General features: G+C 39.0%; 1 protein-coding gene across 3 annotated transcripts in view; it reads left to right on the plus strand.

Annotated features, from left to right (window-relative positions):
- The first annotated feature begins 336 nt into the window (after positions 1–336).
- Positions 337–22,477, plus strand: part of TACC2 (transforming acidic coiled-coil containing protein 2) — a 129,291-nt gene continuing 107,150 nt past the window's right edge. For all 3 annotated transcript variants that reach the window (XM_040605653.1, XM_040605650.1, XM_040605652.1), the window contains exons 1-2: positions 337–408; positions 13,027–13,199. In XM_040605653.1, coding sequence (XP_040461587.1) covers positions 376–408; positions 13,027–13,199 — 206 coding nt within the window. In that variant the 5' untranslated portion in view covers positions 337–375. The remainder of the gene's footprint in view (positions 409–13,026; positions 13,200–22,477) is intronic.

Genomic DNA, 22,477 nt, shown 5'->3' on the forward strand with positions numbered 1-22,477 from the left:
TTTTCATATGGGCTGTCCATCCAAAGTAACTTTGGCAAGGAAAATGCCTTTCTGCTCAAATGACATGGGATAATCCAGAAACAGTAATAAAGCTATTTCAAGGAGTGTGTTTCAGCATAAGTGGAGCCAGTGTGGGGAAGACAGCAGAGAGACACTATGAAATAAAAGCATTAGGAGTTCTTTGCCTGATTTATGACTCTAAATCTTTGTAGGACTGAATGTCAGGAGGGGCAGCTGATATGGTGACTGAGATGACATTCCTCAAAAATTTCCAGGGGGTTTTGTTGGTTTTTTTTTTACAGAAGACTTAGAACTTTTTTTTTCTTCCAGTGATCTTTCTTTAATTGCTGTTTGATACTGGACATCAACATCAAAATGGGCAATGAGAACAGTAGTGTGGAAAATCAGGTGAGTGTGACAGTGTGATTGCATCTTCTTTCCCTACTAGCCTACAGCAAATTTTACAGAAATCAGTTTCACCAGTTGCTTATCCCACATGTATCTTCTGCTCCCAGTTACACTCATATTTAAGGCTCGTTTATCATAATTGAAGGCAACTTTCTGTTTGTTTGGCAATGATGCTACTACATAGCATCGGGGCACTATGCAGGTGGTTGCTCCCAGGGGGATAGGAGCCACTCTTGATCCCCACAGGGAGAATAGGGCTGCCTAATCCCACCTCCCCAGCCTGGCAGCAGGGCAGGCAGGGGATGGCTAGGGAGCAGCCTGGGGCAGCCCCAGGGCATCAGGCATGTCCCTGAGGAGGAGGACAGGCCAAGATGGGGCTGGGATGGCAGTCTGTGGGGGGCAGATAGCCAGGCAGGGCAGGACTGTGTTTGAGCAGGAGACCAACACCCTATGGCATCGCTAGGGATGATGTCCCTGGGAGAACTGAAATAGCATCCTGGGCCATGGGCAGGGTTGGGAGAGGCCCTGGGAGCCAGGCAATGCCTATGGTGCCCTCAGAGCCCTGACACACAATAGCTTTTTGTTGAGAAATGACCTTGCAATGTGTGCTGATCCAGGAGTTTACAGCCATTTCAGAAGGGTGCATTGTCAATGCATGTTGTTTGGTGATTTATTTTTAGTCTTGAAATGAAGGGATCCCGTATGGCTATGGGTAGTGGTGTACAATTACATTATAAGTTACTGTGTTGATATAAACTTGAATAAAAATTGCAATTCATGGATTTCAACAGTTAAAATACCAGGACATGTTTCATTGTCTCTCCTGCCATATATTATGGTAGATGACAAAATGCATTAGGGTTCATTTTGCTTCCACTTCAGGTCTCAGCAGATGTGCTGTACCTTGTGCAATGCAAAGTGGACCCTCTCAAGGGAATCACTATTACAAGTTAGATTTTTTCATAAAGAATTTTTTAGAAGAAAAATCTTCCATAATTCTTAATTGTTCAGGCCAAGTTAGCGCAAGGTTTGGTCCCAACTTTTTTCAGAGGTTGGGAAGAGGGGAATATGTTAGTTCCCATTACTAAGTAAGTAATGAGAATTTCTTCTCTAACTAAGCTTTCACTTAGGAAGTTTTTGAAAGTCAAATATATTTATTCAGGAGGCCTCCTGAGGCTGAGAAGACTTTACTTAAAAGTTACTGAAATTAAGAAATCTAATAAAAAGTTCTTATTTTCTAATAAGGGAAGTAAGCTCTGTTCTCTTTTTCAGACTTTAAAAAACCAACTAAATCAAAATACCACCACTACCACCACCCAAAAACCCACAAAAAAACCCCAAAGCAAAACAAAATAAATGCTAGAAATCCAAATTGCATTAAAAGTCACTATTAACAGAGAAATAACAAGAAGTAGTAATAAAATCTTAAAAGCCACTTAAGCTGCTGAACAGCTATTGAAAAAGTATTGCTTAATGAATAGTGAACATTCTTACAGCCACTGAAATGTTTAAATACATTCATTTTTAGTCAGAAGTTTCCAAGGCAGATAGTCATCCTTATACCACCAAGCCAAGGAACACAGCAGGTAGCGGATGATGAAATGGGTTTGCATGGTTTGCATTTCAAAATGTTAGCATCAGGGTTGGCCGTTCCTCTTTTTATGTATCTGCTTCTGGCCTTGGAGTTTTTTGACACTGACTGCAAATTTGCAAGGCAGCTACATGTAAGTTTTCAGCAAGTTGTAAAAAAAAAAATAAAAATCTGTCGGCTTTTAACTTTTTTCTTTGGTAGCAATCTATGCTTTAGAGAAACAGTCTGTATTTGACCCCCTTTGCATGCTGCCTTTCCTTCAAACTCTAACACAATTAAAATAGCTCTGTGGGTGGTGTTGTTATATTCAGTACCAATTGACATGAGTTGTTTTTGTATTTATCAGAGAACACCATTGCACAGCGCTAGCTCTCAGATGAGTCATTTGGAAGCCATACACATGGTTTGCATTAAAGATGGGAGAGCCTGTGCTAAGTTTAGAACTCATTTACGAAGAGGGAAGGTCTGTGGAATAGATGTGCTACTATGAAGGATGTAGTAGACACTTAGAGAAAAAGTAAATACCCAATCTGTCTTGTAAAGATCAGCCTCTGAGGAAAATATAATCTAAATTTAGTCAAAATGAGCAAAGATAACACTTGGATAAAATAAGGCTGGGGCCAGCAGTATATTTAACAAAGTTATTTTACATATACTAACCATGTTGTGTTTCACTGTAACAGTACACAAAGTCCAAACTGCTGAAAGATTTTAGATTTGTAACCGGCCCTTTTCAGATAGCAAAACTTGCTTCCAAACAAGGGCCTCTGTCAGTGGCACAGCTTGTTGGCTTATGCTGAATTAAATACAAGCTATTTTTAACATGAATTTTCCTTGAAAAGCAAAACTCCACATGAAGAGAAATGTGTTTAAATTGAAAAAGAAACAATCTAGAAGAACAGACATTTTGACCCAGTTTGACCCTTGAGATCCAACCTTTAGCAGGCAAAATACAGGGGTAGTAAATGAGGTATTCTTTAATGGGAAGCTATGAGAAGCACTGCAGTTCATGGAAGTGTCAGTCTCAGCCATTGTGGTGCCCATTAGACACACCTTTATTCACCCAGATGCACAGAGGAATGGCAAGGTCTGTCATCAGGCTTTTCCTTGGCTTTTCTGGACAGCCAAATGTTCAAAAATCATCTACATAGCCATAAGAAAAAGAAAAAGCTCATAGTTTCATAGACAGATGTGTCTGTGCACTTACTCAGCCTTAGACCTCTTGATAGTCTGGGCACAGATGCCAGCTAATGAAGCCACACTTACAAATGAAACCAAGCTGACTAGAACCAACAAATCTGTTCTCGAAAAATGTGGTCTGTGTGAGGGAGCATCAGCCCAGCATACTAGCTCTGCACCCCAGCCGTGCCCACACTCTTCCAGGGGTTTGTGCAGTTAACTCAAGGACCAGCTCCCAAAATAACTATGCATTAGAGGATTATTATTGCCTTTCATGGCTGGTTTTTATCATGGCCTTCCATTTACTAGAGGGGCATCTGCCGAAGGGGAGGGTGGAGGATGTTAAAAAAAAAAAAAGAGCTCTCTGTCATTGGAAACATGAGTACAAAATTCTCTAAAGCTCAAATAGGCTGGATTTTCTAATATGTAGTAATCTTAACTGAGGTTTTTAACTCTTGCCACTTGGAGATCTGTAGTCTTTCACAGCCTTTCTTGTGACTAAAAAGTCAGTTACCAAGTAATTGTAAAGCTCTTTGAAGGTGAAAACTGCTGCTGAATTGAAATTCTAGCAGTGCATATTTTATCCCACAGTTGAAAAGAGAATTTCAAAGTCAGTTAGACATAAGTTATTTCTATATATTTTGCTTTATCCTTTCTTCTATATTTTCTGAATAAGTAAATAGCCAAAGCTGGTTATGCCACATTTGTTATTGTCTGTTTCTTTTTAAACAAATATCTTAACGTGTAGTTATCTTTTTTGTTCTTGTTTTCTGCTGTGAAATGTGTAAGATATTCAACACATGCATACTTTCCAAAGAGGCCACAACTTTTGAAGAGTATTTCCTGAAGCATCAAGCGTCAGTACTCCTGCTAGGATTTCTCCATTTAGTCCTTATGAACAAATCTGCTGCATATTCTGCAGTTAATATTCTGCATTATTACTTTTCCCATATTTCAACTTCCTTACGTCTATGCAAAATGACGGAACTAGTTAATTGGTACGGCTTTTCTGCCAGATCCCAGTATTATAGGGATCAGCAGAGAATGTACTGGGCACATGAGCAGCTTCCCAGCCTTCACTCTTCATTCCCACAGATGATAATGGGGCAAATTCCTCTGAGCTTTGGTGTTCATACTGTGTGTTTACATACTTTTTGAACAGTGCAATAACATTTGTATATATTCTGTTGTTTATATTCAATTGGGAATAGAAATACATTCCCAGTTTTCTGCATAATAATTTTGCCTATGGCATTTTAATGAGGTATGTTGTTACCCTACATGAGCTTTTCTTAGAGTTTGTTGTGTCCATCATGATGCACCACTTCTATCTCAAAATTATTTTCTTTCATTTTTCCTTCTATTTCATCCATTGCAGATCAGGAATGCACAGGGCAGCAGAATGCTCCACAGTCGATGGCCAATGGCTACAGGCCAGTGTGCCCATTACTGCTTATGTAGTTCTAGCCCACCTCCAGTCACAATATTCATTAATACTTACTTCCAATGATAATTACTACTGGTCCAGTATTCTATGGTGAGTAATACCAAGTACTGGTTTGAATTTACACAAAAAGAACATTGTTTTCAGAGAATTATATGTCCATTTATGCAAATGCAGCAAATTCTGGGACACTTCTCACTGCAATGAATAATTAGTATACTTGTTCTTCCCTGTGAACGAAGGAAGGGGGGATGAAAGAAGAATAAAATTCAAAGTTGTGGCAGGGTTCTTAATGTGAAAGCATAATGAAAAGGAGGTTGGAAGACTATTCCTTCTCTTCTGAATTAATGGTTAAAATTGCCATCGCATCTGTAAAGCTACTAGTATTTATAATGGGAAATGCACACTTATGAGTACAGATGAAAAGGAAAAACATCTTGTATTTATAAAGAGCTTCTATAATTATTTACTACATTTCTCTATTTAGAAATAGTATGAAAATGTTGGACCTACATTTTCCACAGACAGGGGCAGTTAGAAATTGCTCGGTAAGCAAACTCTATTGACTGGGGAGCACAACAGAGTTTAGAACTCAACTTGGAGTGGATTTTCCCAATAGTACTTCATATGAATCTAACAGTATTTTCTCAAGTGTTTCATTGTTAAGCTGCTGAGAATCACTAGTCAGAAAGCTGCTCTAGCTAAAATTATATTGACTGAAGATTGCAAGTTATGTGGTGAAGATTTTTTTTCCCCAGGATCATCAATTTTATTCTCTCTCTCCTGCTGTATCGCATACGCCTGCCATCCTTAAGAAAATAATGTAGGTACTCATCAGGCCTTCATCCAACTGTCAGGAAAGGGACAAAGTAAAATAAGAAGCTGCAGCAAGACTAGTGGAGTTGCAAAAGAAAATTCACAGGTTATTCTTGTCTCCTGAACATAAATCACATAAGCGGATGGAAAGACTAGGTTAAAAAGAACCATGAAGCCAGTTACATAGCTATGCTTCACTTAGCCCTGTGCAAACTCATGCTACGTAGGTTCAAACTTAAGGTTTAAACATAGAAGCAAGTTGTTGAAAAGATACTTATGTTGACATTATGAGGCTCTGAAGATAAACAGCTTAGTGCCCTCAGTGGATTGGAAGGGTCATAAACACAAACAATGAAGCCTGAAGGTTTGAACTGCTCTTGCTGTAGCTAGAAGTTGTGTGTTTTGTGAAGAATGCTAAACCAAGGATAAGGTGGTGACTGTATATAAATATACTGACTATACATAAAAATACACAGACACACACACCCCACCACCACTTGCCACTGTTTATTTTTATGTTCACAGCACAGGTATTTCTCAGGAGGGAAAGCCACCTTTTTTTCCTCTAAGAAAATGTTGTAGGTACTTACCATAAATATTGTTGCCAGAATTTTTCAAATGCTGTTGTTACCACATCACACTTTGATTCTTGTATTTGTAAGAAGCAGATTAAATGAAACTTTCACCAAATGCAAATTTTTGCATTCCTGTCCCTTTTAGGATTTTAATCAGAAAAAACATGAGCTTAAAGTTTTACTCCTGTGAGAGACAAATCAAGCCAGAACAAATAGCATTTTACACAATTACTGATTAAAGAAAACAATTACTGTAATTGCAAAATTCTGTATGGAATCTCCCTTAAGGAAAGAGTCTGCTTTTTGCATCTGATCATGTCATAATTACATCCAATTAATTAAGCAGTCGTGATGTTTGGGGGAAAAAAAAAGTGGTCCTGATGGTCATCCCCCTCTCTAAACTCCCATACTCCAGCCACTCTCAACAAAGGGCAGGCACTGAATAATACAGGTTCCTGCACAAGTTGTTTATTAAGATCAGAATTTAACTCCTTTGCAATGTAATAAAACCAAATTTTAGTATAGTTCTTGAGATCTTAACTGTCACGCAGAGTTCAAGCTTGGCCCAATAAGTCAGGTACCAATTTGTTACTGTCCCATGATCAGCAGTTTTGCTGACCGGTGTTTGCTGTTTTGATTGAAAAGTTCTGGTTGTTAAAGCAATATCCACTCTATCTAATTTTTATCTATTTTGGTACCGTTTCTTCAAATAAGGGAAAAACAGTGGTTCTCCAAGAATATAAAGACTGGAAAATCTAATTTGCTACTCAGTTACTGTACCTGCAGAACAACAAAAATAAAAAGCCAGAGGAACTAAAAGGTAGCTCCTAAAACCTGCTCTGTCTTTAAAAATTGCGACAGCCATTTTAAAACTATGATTTCCCAACCATGTGTCCTGTGCAATTCTGATTTTAGGAAATGTAACCTTTAAAACTATTCTTTTTTCCACTTCTCTGACACAGACTGTGTTATTCATATTTCATTGGTATTGATTTCTAGTAGGAAATTCAGGAACTGTTTCAGGAACTCTTAAACTTGATAATTTTAAGAATCTCAGCAAGCCATTTTCTGGTGTCTCAATTCTGTTTCCAAGGAACAGAATTAATGCTGAAATACAACAAAAATAACAAAGAACAGCCTATCGATTGAGATTGTGGATGAACAACTTTTCAGTCCCTTTCTCTGCAACCAGTTCTGCAGCAAAATGAGCAATTGCTGCAAAGCAGTACAGAGAAACCTTTCCAAAGGCCTCCATGTGCATGTTTTTCTGCTTGATGCTAGCCTGCTCAGCCATACACATGTGAGGTGTTTGATTGAGGACACATGTGGCCAACTGCCCCTAACGGGGACCATGTGTCCGTCCTCCCAGTTCAGCCAGCTTGGCAGCTGATCTGAAACTGGAGCCCAGGTGCCACAGGGCTGACCTTTGCTCTGCGTCCCAGCATTCACCTGCACCGCCACTGCCTGCTCCCATGCCTGCAGAGGAGGAGGCACCTGGGAGTGAACAGTCAACGCTTATAGCAGGCAGACTTTAAAAAAGGCTATTAAAAAACCCTGAACTTTTAGTGGAAGATATGGAGAAATATAAAAGGTAAGTTCTGGTTTACTGATTGAGACTTGTAAAGGATCATTCCAGCTTTCTCCTCCCCCCCCCCCCCCCCCCCCCCCCAGTAACCAGAGGGAGTTAGCTGGAATGGAATGGAAATTTAGTGTAACTTTTCAAAGTTTACTTTCAGCTAGTCAGAGCTATGGCATGTTCCAACAACTGCTATAAAAGGATGCGTGTTTAATGGAGGAATGTTGCAGAGGGCAGATGTAATAGGAAGCAGCAACTTTTATTGAGTGAAAGGAGAAAGGGGAATCAAATGAAATTCACTTATTTGAAGGGGCTTGAGTGTGAATGCTAGGCTTTAAATCCAGACCCAGTTTGTGCTTTGTGATCAGGAGTCTGGTGGCTTGTTGAGAAACACGAGGCTTCTTGAATTGCTGTAACACAAGTCTGTGGCACTGCCTAGTGCTGTTGCTATGGCTTTGAACCAGGAAGGGAGAGACAGTGTTTTGGGAGCCGAGCTGTCAACAGGCTCCCATGTAGCATTAAAGGAATTTCTTTCTGGTATGATAACTGTAGCCAGAGTACAGCAGCACAGGACACATAATCCTTTTGGCTACAGTGTTAATGGAGTTCTCCTGGTTTGGTTTTGTTTTGGGGTTTTTTTTATAAACTTTTAAGCTCCTGTTCAAAGTCATCAGGCAAATGAAGTGATCCTGCAGATTTACTTTGTGCTCTTGCAGAGTCCAGTGCTTGTGGAAAGGTTTAATGCAAATTATATTGCATATTTCAGGAGAATCAGTTTTATTTTATTCATTTAAATAGTATGCTGTCTTAAATGAAAAAAAAAAAAACCCTGTAAACTGTTTAGTTTTCCTTCTGTTGTTTTTATAATCTCTCTGACAAACTTGGTTTGTTTGTTTTTTCTTTTTTTTAATTAAACCTGGGCTTGAAGAAAAAAACTTCTGAGAACCTCTTTATTCTGATTCTTAATATAATTGTTTCTTTAAGTCTTTCAATAAAATAACTTTTTATAATCTCAGAATCCTTTTCAAAAAGGAGTATACTACATTTGAAATGAATATAGAGCAAACTTAGCTACAGGCTTCTATAGTAAATCACTTTAGAGGCTGTGTTGAAACCTCAAAAGTAATTTATTTAGCAGCAGCTTTCTGATGATGCTTGTGAACAAAACATAGTCTTTCTAATTGTTTTCACAGATGTTAATTAAAAATAAAAGCATGCTCTGCAAAGCTAGTTCAACACTCGATTTGCATAACTAGCTTAAATTTGAAAAAAATTGAGAAATTGAATTATGTTTCTCTGCTGGCTGGCACAGATTCACAGAGCATATTCTTTTATGATGATTAGATTAATACCTTAAATGTAGACCAATGCATCAAGCTTTCCTGTATCTTGGAATATTAGTAGTTCCTTTTACATTTAAATATCTACATCAAGATTTATTTTAGATTATTGTTAAAATCCTCCTTTGAGCGTCTTTTGAAAATATACTTTCCTGGCCATGTGTGTTCTTGCCTTACTAGGTGAGCGGGCAACTTTGCTTTTCCTGACAGCCTGTAAAGAAAGAAGAGTGTCAACAATTCAGACTCTGCTCCAACATTGCAAAGTTTGTTTTAATGTGGGTTAAATTTGATCATGTTTGGAAGTGGAAGAACGAGAGTCAGATTTTTCTGTGGCCAATGATAGTTGCTAAGGGATGGCTGGGAGATGAACTGTAACTTCTTAAACCTAAAAATATTAGATCACTGAAAGCACAAAACTATTTAAAAGCCAAAAAAAGTCAAAACCAACCAAGCAACCAAAAAATCCCACCAGCACCCCACCCCCCCCCCCCAAACAACCTATGGAAAATGTTAAAAGTAGTCTTCAAAACAGTGCACATGACTACCCTGTTTTGTTGTGATCACTCTACTTGCCTTCTCAATCTGCCCCTCCCAGTGTGTGATATTAAGACTTAGTGTAACAGCTGATGAAATCACTGGGACATGGGTGCTCCCCTGCATCTGATATGGAAACATCCTAGTTTTGATAAGATGAAGTGTTCAGGTATAGCAGGCACTTAAATGTCTTTGTGATATAGTTAACTTGTGAATTATGAGGATGAACAGTAGAAGTAAAATCCAGCAAATTTTAACCAAATTTATTCTGGCCCCAAAGTGTTTTGTGGAGTGCCAGACTCAGGGAGCCAATGACAAATGAGCCTGACTCCATGTTACAGTTTCAAATTGTCCTGAGCTGATTGTACTGGTGCCTTCTAAGTACCTAGGAGATGTAACCACTGACCTAGGTCTCCTTGTATTTGTTAGCGCTCTGAGCTTTGGTGGCAATGTGCCTTTGGGTTTATTATACAACAGTTTGATAAGTAGTGTTTCTTTTTAATGCCGTAATGGAGCCCATGTTGTTGATTAAGTATTTGTTATCATGTGGCTCATGGGATTAATGGCTCTGGTGGATGGCAATCCAAAGGATACTGGTTCTCTGCACAGAAAGGAGTTTTATTTTAGAGACCTGTGCACAAGTGGCATCCCTATTATGCTGTGGCTCCAAAAGTGGGATGAGTGCAGGTCAGTAGAACAGAGGATTGTAACCTAAAGGAGCTCTTTGAGTTAAGCATTTGACCTTGTGAAAGAGAAATTAATTAGAAGCAATGTGTGGGTACTAAGTGTGCAGCATGTAAGTGCAGTAAGTTAATGACTTAATTATTTGCTGTGCTCCTTTCTGCTGTGGAAGGTGACAGAGGCTTCAGAAGAAGGAGGCCAAACATGCAGCTCTTCATCTTCTGAAGAGAGCTGTGAGGTATTATTCCTCCTGCCTAGCACCCAAATCAGCTGGAGCAAATTTGAGATGGTGGTAGTAGAAAGAAGGAATAATAAGAATTGGTTCTCACTGCTCTTGCCAACTGCTGGAGGCATCTGGACAAATTTGTAAATTGGCCTAATTTCTTGGGATTCTTTGTGTGGTTCTCCCTACCCTCCCTGCCCTTCTGGGAAAGGAAAAGAGGTCATTTTTGTCTGCAAGTGGCCTAAAAATTATTCTTAATTTGGCTGCTACTGTGAGGCATTCATTTTTGGCCCACCTCCCAGACTGATCCAACTATAGCTCTTGCAGTTGGACATGATACATTGACCAAGTAAGAGCGTGCTACCATGGCTGCCTCACAGGGCTTGATGTGAGTTTACCAACCTGCTGCCTTGCTCTTGTCTTTCTTCCCTGGTGGGCCAAGGCCAGCGCATGCTCTGAAGACTGACTGTTCTTGGGGTTGGGCCCGTCTAGTTGGAGGAGTTCCTTTTCTGCCAAGATACAAATACCCCCACCTTGGCTTCCTTCGTTTTCTAAAGGCTAACTGGCAAGTGGAGTAGGCTCTGGGGTGTGGGTATAGTGGTGGTCTGTGAGTGGCAACTGGGTCATGGACGTGCTCCAGCACGATCATGTATGTCCCCAGAAGTCACTGGTTTTGTTTATTGAGGTTTTTTCTTCATAATGTAATAACACATTTTTTCATAGTTCTTTCTCTCTGCACACATATTTGCGTACTGAAATAAACTCTCCATGCAAACTTTCTCATGCAAACAAAAGCAAAGCTGCCCAAAACAGAGCATCAAAAGCAAAACAGAGCCCTGTCAGCTAGCTAAGATCTACTTTTTTTTTTTTTTTTTTTTTTTTTTTTTTTTTTTTTTTCTGGCTGGAAGAAACAAATTTCCTTGTATAAATCTTGATGTTCTAGTATTTTTTTGCTGTATACTGTGGTTTTGGGGCCAACATCTATAGCTAAATAAATATTCCAAATGCCAGATGTCAGCACATGCTGGGTAAGTGCTTAATAATCATGAAACCAAGAACCCTTGGTCTATCCCAGCGGAAAGCGGTGTGATAAAGGAGACTTCTGCAAACAAAGCTGTAGTGAAGGGGTTCCTCCAGGGGAAGGCAGAGGATATGAGAGTTAATCAAATTTGCCTTAAGTCTAAAGGAAGTCTTTTTCTATTTTCAGTATGCCCTGACCTTTTCAATTGCTCATTACTTGGGCTTGTTGTGTCCACCGGGTGTCCCTCACTCCTGGCTCTGAACACAAGAAGCCTTTGGTTGTATGAAAGCACACCATGTTCATGTCCAGAAGTGTAATTTTGTGAACAATAGCTTTCTGCAATTTATTGACTACTTCTGTAACAAAATAAACCTAAAAACTGAAAGTAAAAAAGCCCCAGAGATCAGTTGGAATTGTGTACTATGCTTTTCATCTATGACATCATTCTGAAGCAGTTCTCCTGTTGTCAGTCTGTACACTTATGTGTCTTTACATTAAGTGTGCCTTAGGCTTTTTACAGTTACAGTCAATAATTAAAATAACAGTGCCTGTATGTTGAGGGTGATCCGATGAAGCCGTTTTCCTTCTCTTTCACTATTGCTTGATGTGCCAGAGGATTTGAAGCAGAGCTTCTTCATTCAGGTGTTATTTTTGCTTTACACTTAATTGTTTCTCGCCAGTTCTTTTGTTGTACTTGAAGAACATCCCCAGCTACTCTTCAAAGCATTACCAGTTCTTTTTTGCCTTCTGAAGATACTTCTGCAAAAAATAATAATCACCAGGAAGATGCCACTACCTGTTGTAAGCAGCCCCATAGGAGTATTGTAGAACCACAGGGATTTGCAGACACACAACAAGTGACAGTCCTGGCACTTGCACAGGACTGTCTTCTTCCCTGGAGCAAAACCAATAGTTTGCAAGAGAAACAAAACAAAACAAAACAACACAGTCATGTTTACAGACATGTAAAGGCATATCTCCATGGATGAAGATCCATCACCTTTAAGAAGAGGTGATGAAGCATTACCATATTTGTGTAATAGCATTTCTGTAGCTAGCGCTACAAAAACTGCAGCATTTCCTGTAGTAGTTATTATAGAAAAGCAACATGGTGAAGAATCAGGCCTTCCATTGCAGTTCAGAGGCATTCTGAGCTTTGTTGAAGTGGGAGAGAAAGAATCTGGACTGGGATTCAAGTGCTGGGTCTTGACTGACATTGGCTTTATCTTCAACTTGACTCCAAAGATACTGCTAATATTATGTATGTCAAAGTTTATAGCCTTTTTCCATACTCTCTCATTTTAAATTTGCTTAGCAAGGTAGCATTTGCCAGGCTTAGAAAAAGAGAAGATGATACCCTCCTTGGGTCAGTAAAGGCCTTGGCTGCTTTAGAACAATTGTTGCATTCTTCTCTCCCCCTTCTTTTCCTAGTACTTATTTTTGGCTCAACCACTTCCTTCTGTTTTTCTGTAGTTAAGAAAAAAAATGGCTTGGCTTTGGAACCTGTAAGTTCCATTGAAGTAGTGAAATCTACCACAGGAGGTTTCTGTCAATGGGCAGAACAAAACTCCTGAAGCTTATGTAGTCTCAAAAACAGCAGTAGCTATTTAAATTGGGTTATTTTTTCATTCATTCTAGAGCTCTCTACAAGATTCAGAATTAGACCAACCTCCTGGTAATGGGCATGGTTTAAAAAGAGCCCCTCAGGAAAACAGCACAGAAAGATCTGGAGGTCAGGACATCCCTAATATTCTTCCTGCTGCTGTGCAACTGGATGAGAGCATATCCCCATCAATTCCAGGACCTACAAGGTAAGAAATCAAGTTCCTTCCTGTGAACAGAATTGAAGCCTTGCTGCTGTTGACAGCTGGGAGCTGTTCATTAAGTTTCTGTTCGTCTGTAACTGATTTTCAAAATCTATCATCCTGATTGATGATGATGACGCAGTCTTCAAAATAACCTGATAAAACAAGACTACTTACTGCTTACCAAACTGACTTTCTTGCCTTACTGCATAACTACAAACAAGACTTCAGCTGTTGTAGTAACCCTTGATCTAAACTTTCTATTCTTCTTGCTCATACTAATAAACTCTCATCTGACAAAGAGAAACATTGAATGGTCGTTTGTAGTCATGTATAATTGTGAAGATGTAATTGTAAACAATTGCAAAATGCTGTGATCAGTTCTATATAACAACCCTACTACAAAACACCAACCCAGCTAATATTTATTAGCATTGCACTCTTCTAAATGTCTTAAAATTTACCTGATTTGGTGATATACATATATATGTATGTATAAAAATGCATAGGACTACTTTCAGAGTTAAGGTATTCCTCAGTGCTATTAAGGATGGCAGAGGGTAACATAATCTGGATTTTATTAAATATCCCAAAAGGAGTATTTTCTCTGAAGCATTAATACTTTTTACTTGAATGCCTGAATTTTCCCATGCTACTAGGGTTTTCACCTGCTGCAGTGAAGAAATTTTCTGATACCAGCACGATTTTAACATAGGGCTGAATACTTTCCAGATCATCAGTGTTACCTGGGATAGAATGAAAAATACAGCTTCAAAGGCGTAGCAGTAACTTGCTGATAAACATGTAGGATTTTTAGGCTGTGGGTATGTTTTTAAGTTTTTTCACACATTTTCTTTAAGATTGGAGAAGTCACTGCAGAAAGATTTGCCACATCCTTTTCAAGTGGAGTATGTGTGATTTGGGCCTTTTTCTGATTCCACCCATGCTGGCTACCATTTCTGATTGCCGCTGATTGAAAAATGTAAACTTGAGAAATTAAAAACAAGAACAAACAGTAGTCAAGCAAAATATTTAAAATGCTGTTAAGTTAATGCTGCTCCAGGAAATAAACTCTTCTCCTTTTTCTACAATAAATTATGAAGTTTAATCATTTCTTTACCAAGAAAGTGGTCAAACGCTGGAACAAGCTTCCTAGAGCGGTGGTTGATGCCCCAAGCCTGTCAGTATTTAAGAGGCATTTGGGCAATGCCCTTAACAGCATGCTTTAACTTCTGGTCAGCCCTGAAGTGGTCAGGCATTTGGATCATGGTAGGTCCCCTTCCATATACTGTTCTATTCTATTTGATTTGATTCTGTTCTGTTCTTTCTGTTTTATTTTAAAATTATTGATATGCAATAGTTTGTGGCAGTTTAAGTCCAAATGCAGGTATTAAGATATTATTGACCACATCAGGGACATTTCAGGGAAATTTAAAGACGTGACATAATCTGAAAAGATTTACCAAGAAAAAGCAGCTTCCTTTCTGGAAAAGACAGTTCGGCTGGGCTATGCAGCTCTTACCATTCAGTAGATTGTCATGCTTCAGTACACACAGAGGAAGATATTTGCTATTAATTTTACTTCTGCCTGCAACTAGAACATCTTAATTATCTACTGAAAATAATGAAGTCTGAGTAAGACTAAGACTGCAAGGTTAATTTACAATGATAAAGGTATTTAAGGCTGAAGGTTAAAGTGACAAAATGTTGCACTTCTTTCACAGAGATGTATGACTCTCTCTTCTAATGTGGGATCACTTTCCAGCACCAGGTCTATACCTGAAACAGCTCTTCCTTGGATGAGTTCCTTATGTCTTTGAGAGTGTGTCTCCATTTTCATGTCAAATGAGGAAAGCCATAGATGTCATTCACACTAGTTAGAAAAAATTGAGTTTGGGATTGTGATATAAACTTGGACAGGGTGAGAATTTTAGATGCATATTTTGTTAATCTGTTATTTCAGTTAACAAATACTGCATGTATCCTCTAGCTTCTAGTTTATCTCAACAGTTCTGTGCATAACATTTGTGTTGTATGTGTGTGTAATGGTGAGTAGCCATGCTGTCCTAACTGAAGAAAATATACATTTCTTGTAAGCTACTTAAAACGTGATGCATTCTGATTTGTGACAGTCAAATAGTTACTTTCCACTATTCTTATCAGTATAAAAGTTCTATTATGGGAAGAGGAAAAAAGTTAGAGAGCAATAATGAGTATTACTAACTGCTGAATTTTACTATAGGCCTATCAGGACTAACATTCCTGCAAATTAGAGTTGCTTGTGAAACTGCAAAATGACAGGTATTAGACTATGTACTTAGAACTGCAACACCTGTACACCCTCTGATTGACAGCATTTGTACCAGCACTCACCTAACACAGTGTTTAGTGCAATGGCTCCCTATAAAGGGCCTTCTAACTAGCCACGAGGAGTCTGATAGGGACAGTGCCACTGTGAAACACAATGGAAAATTCATTTTTTAGAAAATGAAATTTTCAAACAAAAAAAAAGTTCAACTCCTTGAACTAATACTAAGTCCCAGGAGTGAACCTTATCAAACTACTAATGTATCTGAATTTAATTTTCTGCACCTGAAATATGAGTATAGAATATACACAGTGTAGTATGTTAAAGAGCAAGAGATTCTTAGATGTTGCCAGAAAGCAGCAAGAAGTATGCAGAGACTTAAACTTTCTGACATTCTTGCTGTATTCATTTGTGGAAAGGTAAGGAACTCGGGTACACAAAATCAGAAGGGCATCACCCAAAAGCCCTGAGGAAATAGCTCTCCATCACTTCTGTGATGTTTGGTTTATTTATAAAGCTCAAAATATATAAAGTCAAGGAGGAGACTTTGAGGGAAGGCAGGTTTTTTACCCTGATCAACAAGAGGAAGGTATTCCTCTACTTCTATCTCCAAGAAAAAAATAATAGGTGGCAAAACGGTATCAAGCAGCCAGGAATGAAGCTGTATTCATACATGCAGCAGGATTTTGTTGCTCTCACCCAACCATTTGGTAAAAACCATTCTTGATAAAATGCATGTGCAGGCACAGCTAGGAAAGAAGAGGGATGCAAAATTTGGGTGGGTTTTGGTGTTGCAAAGGAGAAAGCATGAGCTTGGAGTTTCTCTAGTCGCTTAGATATGGGAAACCATTTCATACAGCCCACAGACAGATCTGTATCATTGTCAGTACTGGAAGGACATGGTAAACTTCTCAGAGCCTCATCACCTGAATATTTGACCTGAAACTTCTAGAATTTCTCATCAGTCTTGCATCTACATATGGATGGACCTTTGTATCTTCATCCTGTGGGCAAGGTTGGGCAGTCCTGCCATCAAAAATGGCCTCTGTGGGAAACAAAGCTACAAGGTCTTGGCTGAAGACATGACCATGGCTTTTAACACAAGGAGTGGCCTGTTTTACCGGTGGAGTCTCCTTTGAGAACGCAGAAATCTACTAAACGTGTTGCAAAACTTATAAGCATGTTCTGGTTTTTTGTTTGTTTGGTGACTTTGGTGTAATACAATTTAACCCTTAAATTATTGTGTCTATGCTATTCCTTTTCAAAATGTGCCATTCTTCATGACGAGACTTTAGCATACTGTAGGACTCAGGATAGTAGTTTTCAAAATATTCTTTTTTAACTGCAAAATGACAAGTATGTCTCTTCTTCCTACTGTAGTGATGGTAGGGATAACTGGTTAATAGAGTCTGATCTGAAGCCAGACGTTGTCTGACAGAGAAGTGGGCCAGATAATTTTCTCTCTGTGGGTCTGGATTTTAGGTGGAGGCAGAAGTTCAGGCTCCAGCTATAAGCAGGTACAGGAGTATTAACCAGGAATGGAAAACTAACGAACACTGGAGCTGAGGTGCGGTGTGTGATGGTTTACATTAGCATCAGCACTTTTTGCATATAGCCTCTTGGAAGACTTTGTTAACTGAAGAAGCAAGTAGTTACACACTGATGTGGTTTGAAACAATGAACTGAGTACAGCTGATTAACACAAGGCTCTACTGTCACCCACCCACCACATTAAGCTATCCAAACTGGTGTTCCAATGGGCCAGCAGTAGTAATGGAGACCGTGCAGTGGGGTCTCCTATCTTGGATTTTGAATATTTGTGGTTTGGCTTGTCTTTGGCAAGTGCAGTCTTGAATTTTATTTTATTTTATTTTAGTATTAGTCATATTATACTGTTCTGTGACCAATTTACATTTTGCAAAATGCGTTGCTTGAAAATAGTATAGCTGCAGTTCTTTGGGGGTTCCTTTGAAAAATGTGAGTACCAACAACACTTAGACTTACATTCTAGCTGATTAAAACAGCTTTATACTTCAGCATGCAAAATTGTAACTCATGTGAGATGAATGTTACACAGATGAGTCAGCTTGAAGGGATTCATAAGATTCCTGTTTCAGGAAATGTATTAGATGGGCACAAGCTCAGGCAATTACTTTTTATTTAGCCTTACTCCTGAGACTGCTGGCACATTCCTGTTTTGGGTGGCTTCTAAGTTATATCCTGCCAAAATAGAAGCGAAGACAATAAACGGAAAATCTTTGAAGCTTCAGATTCCAGGCTGTTTATTTTTAACTCACTCCTGTATGCTGCTTTGAATGCACCTTCTCCATCCTGAAGTGAACTCTTACAGTTCATACACTCTTACAAAGTGTATGACCTGCCATCCTCAGATGGAGTACCTCTGTGTGGAAAATGACCATGTCTGTTTTTTTCCAGTCTTCTGGGTGGGTGGCTTTCTTCCATCCTCCACAAATTCTCAGAAATTGTTTCAGTCTCTTTCGAATTCATAAGTTTTGGAATTCAAAACATCTGTGACTTATTTTTAAAAATTCTGTTCCAGTCAAAATTTTTTTACCTGTTTCTCACCAGTTCTGTATGGTGAAAAGTAACACTGGGCAGCAATAAATCTGTAAACTTCCCTTGTGAAATAAAAATGCTGCAGAACTATAGTTAGCAAGCGTCAGGCCTTGCATTGGTGTCTGTGTGAGATGTAACCATGCCTTTCTGCTGATGCACACGCACAGGAAAATGCCTGGGAATCCTTAACTGGACAGCTCTACCCCCAGAGAGACTTTTTTTTCTAGCACGTTTAGGAAGAAGCAGAAACAGCAATTTAAAAGGTACACACCCAGAAGCAGTTCAGGGGAATAAGCACTCTTCATAGATGAACTTGGCTGCTCTCCCACCTGGAGTGCTGCACACAGATCCTGTGGGACCCACAGAACCGCTGCAGAATGATGAGCAGAAGCTGCCACACATCCTGTGGGACCATCTGTGCGGTGCCATGCTTCCTGCTGACTCTCCAGATACCTCAGATGGAAACCAGGAGCCAGTTGTGGAACTGGAACTGAAGATCTGGCCATGTTTACTTGCTGCAGCAGTAGTACAGCTTACTTTTTTAATGTTAGAATAATTTAGTTTGGTCATACTTAAAATATTGCAGGCCCTGCATTTCATTCCGTATGGAACAAGGAGGTGAAAAGTGAATGGGGGTGGGGGGAGAAGGGAAGGACAGTTCCCAGGAGGATCATATAGATCATTATTCCTGCTTCACTTTTTCCTGAAAGCTTAGATATACAGGGAGGGTGGGGGAAGCTGGCTGCTGTTAGCAGCCCTTTAGCAGTGATGGATTTCTCATGTGTTTGTTTACCCTCGAAAGTTCAAATAGTGGCTTGCTCTGCCTCTAAAACTCTGAGGGTTTTTTCTTTTTTTTTTCTTTTTTTTTTTTTTTTTTTTTTTTGTAAAGGGAATGTGGAAATTATTTCCATGTTCCTAATTAACTTTCAATACCTAGAGTAAAATGCTGAATTCTTTAAGTTTACTCAAGTCCTCCAGTACAGTGTGTCCAAATGTATAAACCCATCTCTCATGTGTCAGAGGAAACAGAACAGAAACATTTGAGAAGCAGCTATACACATGCCATGGCTGCAGAGCTGGGTGTGCATTTGTCCCCTTCAGTGCTTTCTAAATTCATCCTCAGATTTCAGGCTTTCATACTTCTGGGAATATAAGCACTCAAGCTCTGAGTTACATCAGTGTGGATGGCAACCGCACATGACATCTGGCTTTCATAGGCTTCAGCCCTTGGTGTTTTTCCCTCACAAGTGTGACTGGGTTGCAAAGGCTGCCTGTCCTTTCAGCAACTACTGCCTGTTTTAGAAGGAAAGCAAAGGGATAAGAAAAGGAATTATAAAATTACCTATGATTTTCTGTAGTTGGATTAACATTTCTTTTTTTTTATCAAGTAGGATTAACATATTTTGCCATCTCTACTCCCTGCTCCTCTCCACCCACCCACCCCCAGATAGTAAACACCAGAGAACTTGGGTCTAGCTGCTGCTGGTTTTATCTTCTGTCCCCTTGCCTTTGCTGTGGATGGAAAACAGAGTAATTGAAGTTGCGGCTTCAAGTGTTAATGGCTGGTAAATTGAGTATGGCTCTTAATCTGGAAATATTTATGGGAGATACACATAAGTCATCAATTTCTTAACATCCTTCGTAGCTTCACACCCTAAACACAAACCAGGCAGTGCTGTCCTAATAAACATCTTAGTAACGGGGCAGTACTCTGAAATTGTTCCAGGATAATTCAAACTTGCCACAATATATTCTGAAGGTGGAAGAGCTTAACTACAGGCATTAAAAATTAATTGGTACATTTGCAATGTGCTTCCAAACAAACAATTTTTCAGTAATTATTTATGCAATACAAACATTTTAGACATATAAAGATTTAACTCATTGTTATTTGATGTTGTAACTGGAAGGATAGCATTCATATGAACGGTATGTTAGGGCCTTGAACTTGCAAATCTTTAATTGTGTGCTTAACTTCTAAGTAAGGGAAAAGTTCTCTTTGATAACTCCTGAGTGTAGAGGGACACTTGCATATTTGAAGTTGCACATGCATCTTGGTCTTTGCATGACTGCATTTTAATTTTTTTTAACGTATCATCAATTATATGCAGCAATTATTCCTAGCAAAATTATTCTTTCTGCCCTAAGCTTTACACGAACTATGAGGAACTCTAAGGTTCTTTCATGCTTTGTCATTTGCATGTTTTCTTTTAAATATGAATGATTTTTTCCCTTAATAATATCAAGCTAGTTCAGATCACAAACAAACAAAAGAGATCAAGTAACCACAAAAAAGAACACATTTTATTTTCCTGTATTTAAAAAAAACCCAAAACTTTTAGGGTCGTAACTTTATGTTGATTGTATTTAATGGGTTGTCTGAAAGTACATACTCCCTGAAGGTAATTATTGATTGCTAATACATTTTCGTGTAGGTTGGATTTTACTCAGGGTAATTACCTTCAGCATGCAGTGTCATTTCCCTGTAGTGTTATTCCCTTCAAAAAGAGTGGAAGATAATGGGACTAGGTGTAACTTAAGAGATCAACTAGCCGGTCCTGCTGTCCTCAAGCAGGATCAACTGTGCTTAAATCATTCCCAACAGATGTTTGTCTAACCCCAGCAGTGTCTTGCAGACAGAAAAGCAAGATTACAAAAAATTAAAAGGAAGATGTAGGAAATGTTGTCTATATAGTTTCCCTTGTTACCCACACCAGAAGGAGAAACATAAATGGAGATATCCAAACAGGTCAGCCTGGATATATCTTGTTATGACTGAAAACTCAAACCTTTCAGTTCCGTGTTATGTCCTGAATAAAACATCGAACAAGCTGTAGTAGCACAGATGATGAATGTGTACTACTTTATTCTAAGAGTGATAGTTTAAGCTGCTGTCACAGCTTGTGCCAGCACTGTCATTTTAATTCTGTTGGGCATACATTAACTACAAAGTTGTCCCAATTCCTTCATCTACTCCTGAGTAAAATGAATGAGTTTTCAGCGTTATCAAATACCAGAAAAATTCATTTAGTTGATTCATAACAGTGAATAGCTTAGTTCATAGGATTGTCATCTGCCCTTGAACCTGCTAAGTCACAGATTTACTACTATGTCTCTTTACAAAGTTGCTACCAGCATGGCAGTAAATAGTTCGTGGGTTTAGCAATTTTATTCAAGAAAATTTAACCACTTCAGACATGTTTGGGACTGTTTCATAGTTGATAGCTGCAAATAGAAGTCCAACGTAATAAAGAAGTCATGTCTGTAAAGGTCTTAGAGAAATTTAGTTAGCTAGAATCTGTAAAATGCAGATACATAATGATACGTGATCTGTATGATGAACATTACCAACTTTCATTCCCAGATTTATTACTATGCTTTTCCTAACTCAGTTGACAGATGGGATTAACAATGTGTAAAGAATAAGGGGGTAAAGATAAGCAATAAGGAGAAACTGCTGTAACTGTAGGTGATGTTTTCTACTTTTTCCAAAGCTCAGTTTCACAGAGGTTAGAGGGCTTCGTCACCTCAGCCTCCACCTGTGCTTGTTCTTCCCCTGACCACCATATCTCTGACAGGAGCATGCTTCCAGTTTGAAGAACCCTGGGCACACAACTGCTAATGAGCAATTTAATCAGTAAGAAAATAAACCTGCAACTGGAGCAAAAAGCTGGGCTGGCAATTGACTCCCACTTTTCTATCCCCTCTCCATTTCAGTGTTGTGGTTTCGGCTCCTCTTTAAGCTTCCCTGAGTGCAAAATGAATGTCAAATGATAAAGTGTATTCCTTCCTTAGGGAAAGCCTCCTGGCATCTGCTTGGGTTTTGTTCATGTCTCATCAGGCCCCATGTTGTCAGTGATCCAGCAGATACCAAATACTATATTGCCATCTCTGTTGTTCCCAGTGTCAGTAAGTTTTATATGGATAGGTGTTTTCAGTGTGTTAGGAGAAGAAAAACTCCTTTGAGCAAAACAGGTTTTTTAAACTATTGGTGTTCCAAATTAAATGCTCAAACTGATGCCAAGCATTGCTGAAACTTGTTTAAACCTCATACAAATTGCATGTTATAGATAATTTATCTTAGATTTGAGACTTACCCTTAATATAGGCAAATTTCAATAGCTCTTTAAAGACTAACTTATTTTCCACTGCAATGACTCTGAAGAAAGTTTTTAGGATCCAAGACAGACTCGTGTTCAGTTTCACATGCAGCCCTCTCATAAAGAAATTGTTTGTTGCATTGGGCAGTCCCCAGTGTAAGGAAGGGTTCTGACCCCACCTGGAAGTGCATTTTGTGCACTGCAGCACAGCCCGAGTGTGGGGCTTCAACACTCCTCCAACAGTTACTGAAGGGGATGTGTTTGCATTAAGACAGACCTAAACTGCAGGGACCTGAGAG

This window comes from Falco naumanni, chromosome 9 (assembly GCF_017639655.2).
Source record: "Falco naumanni isolate bFalNau1 chromosome 9, bFalNau1.pat, whole genome shotgun sequence".
Classification (NCBI taxonomy): domain Eukaryota; kingdom Metazoa; phylum Chordata; class Aves; order Falconiformes; family Falconidae; genus Falco; species Falco naumanni.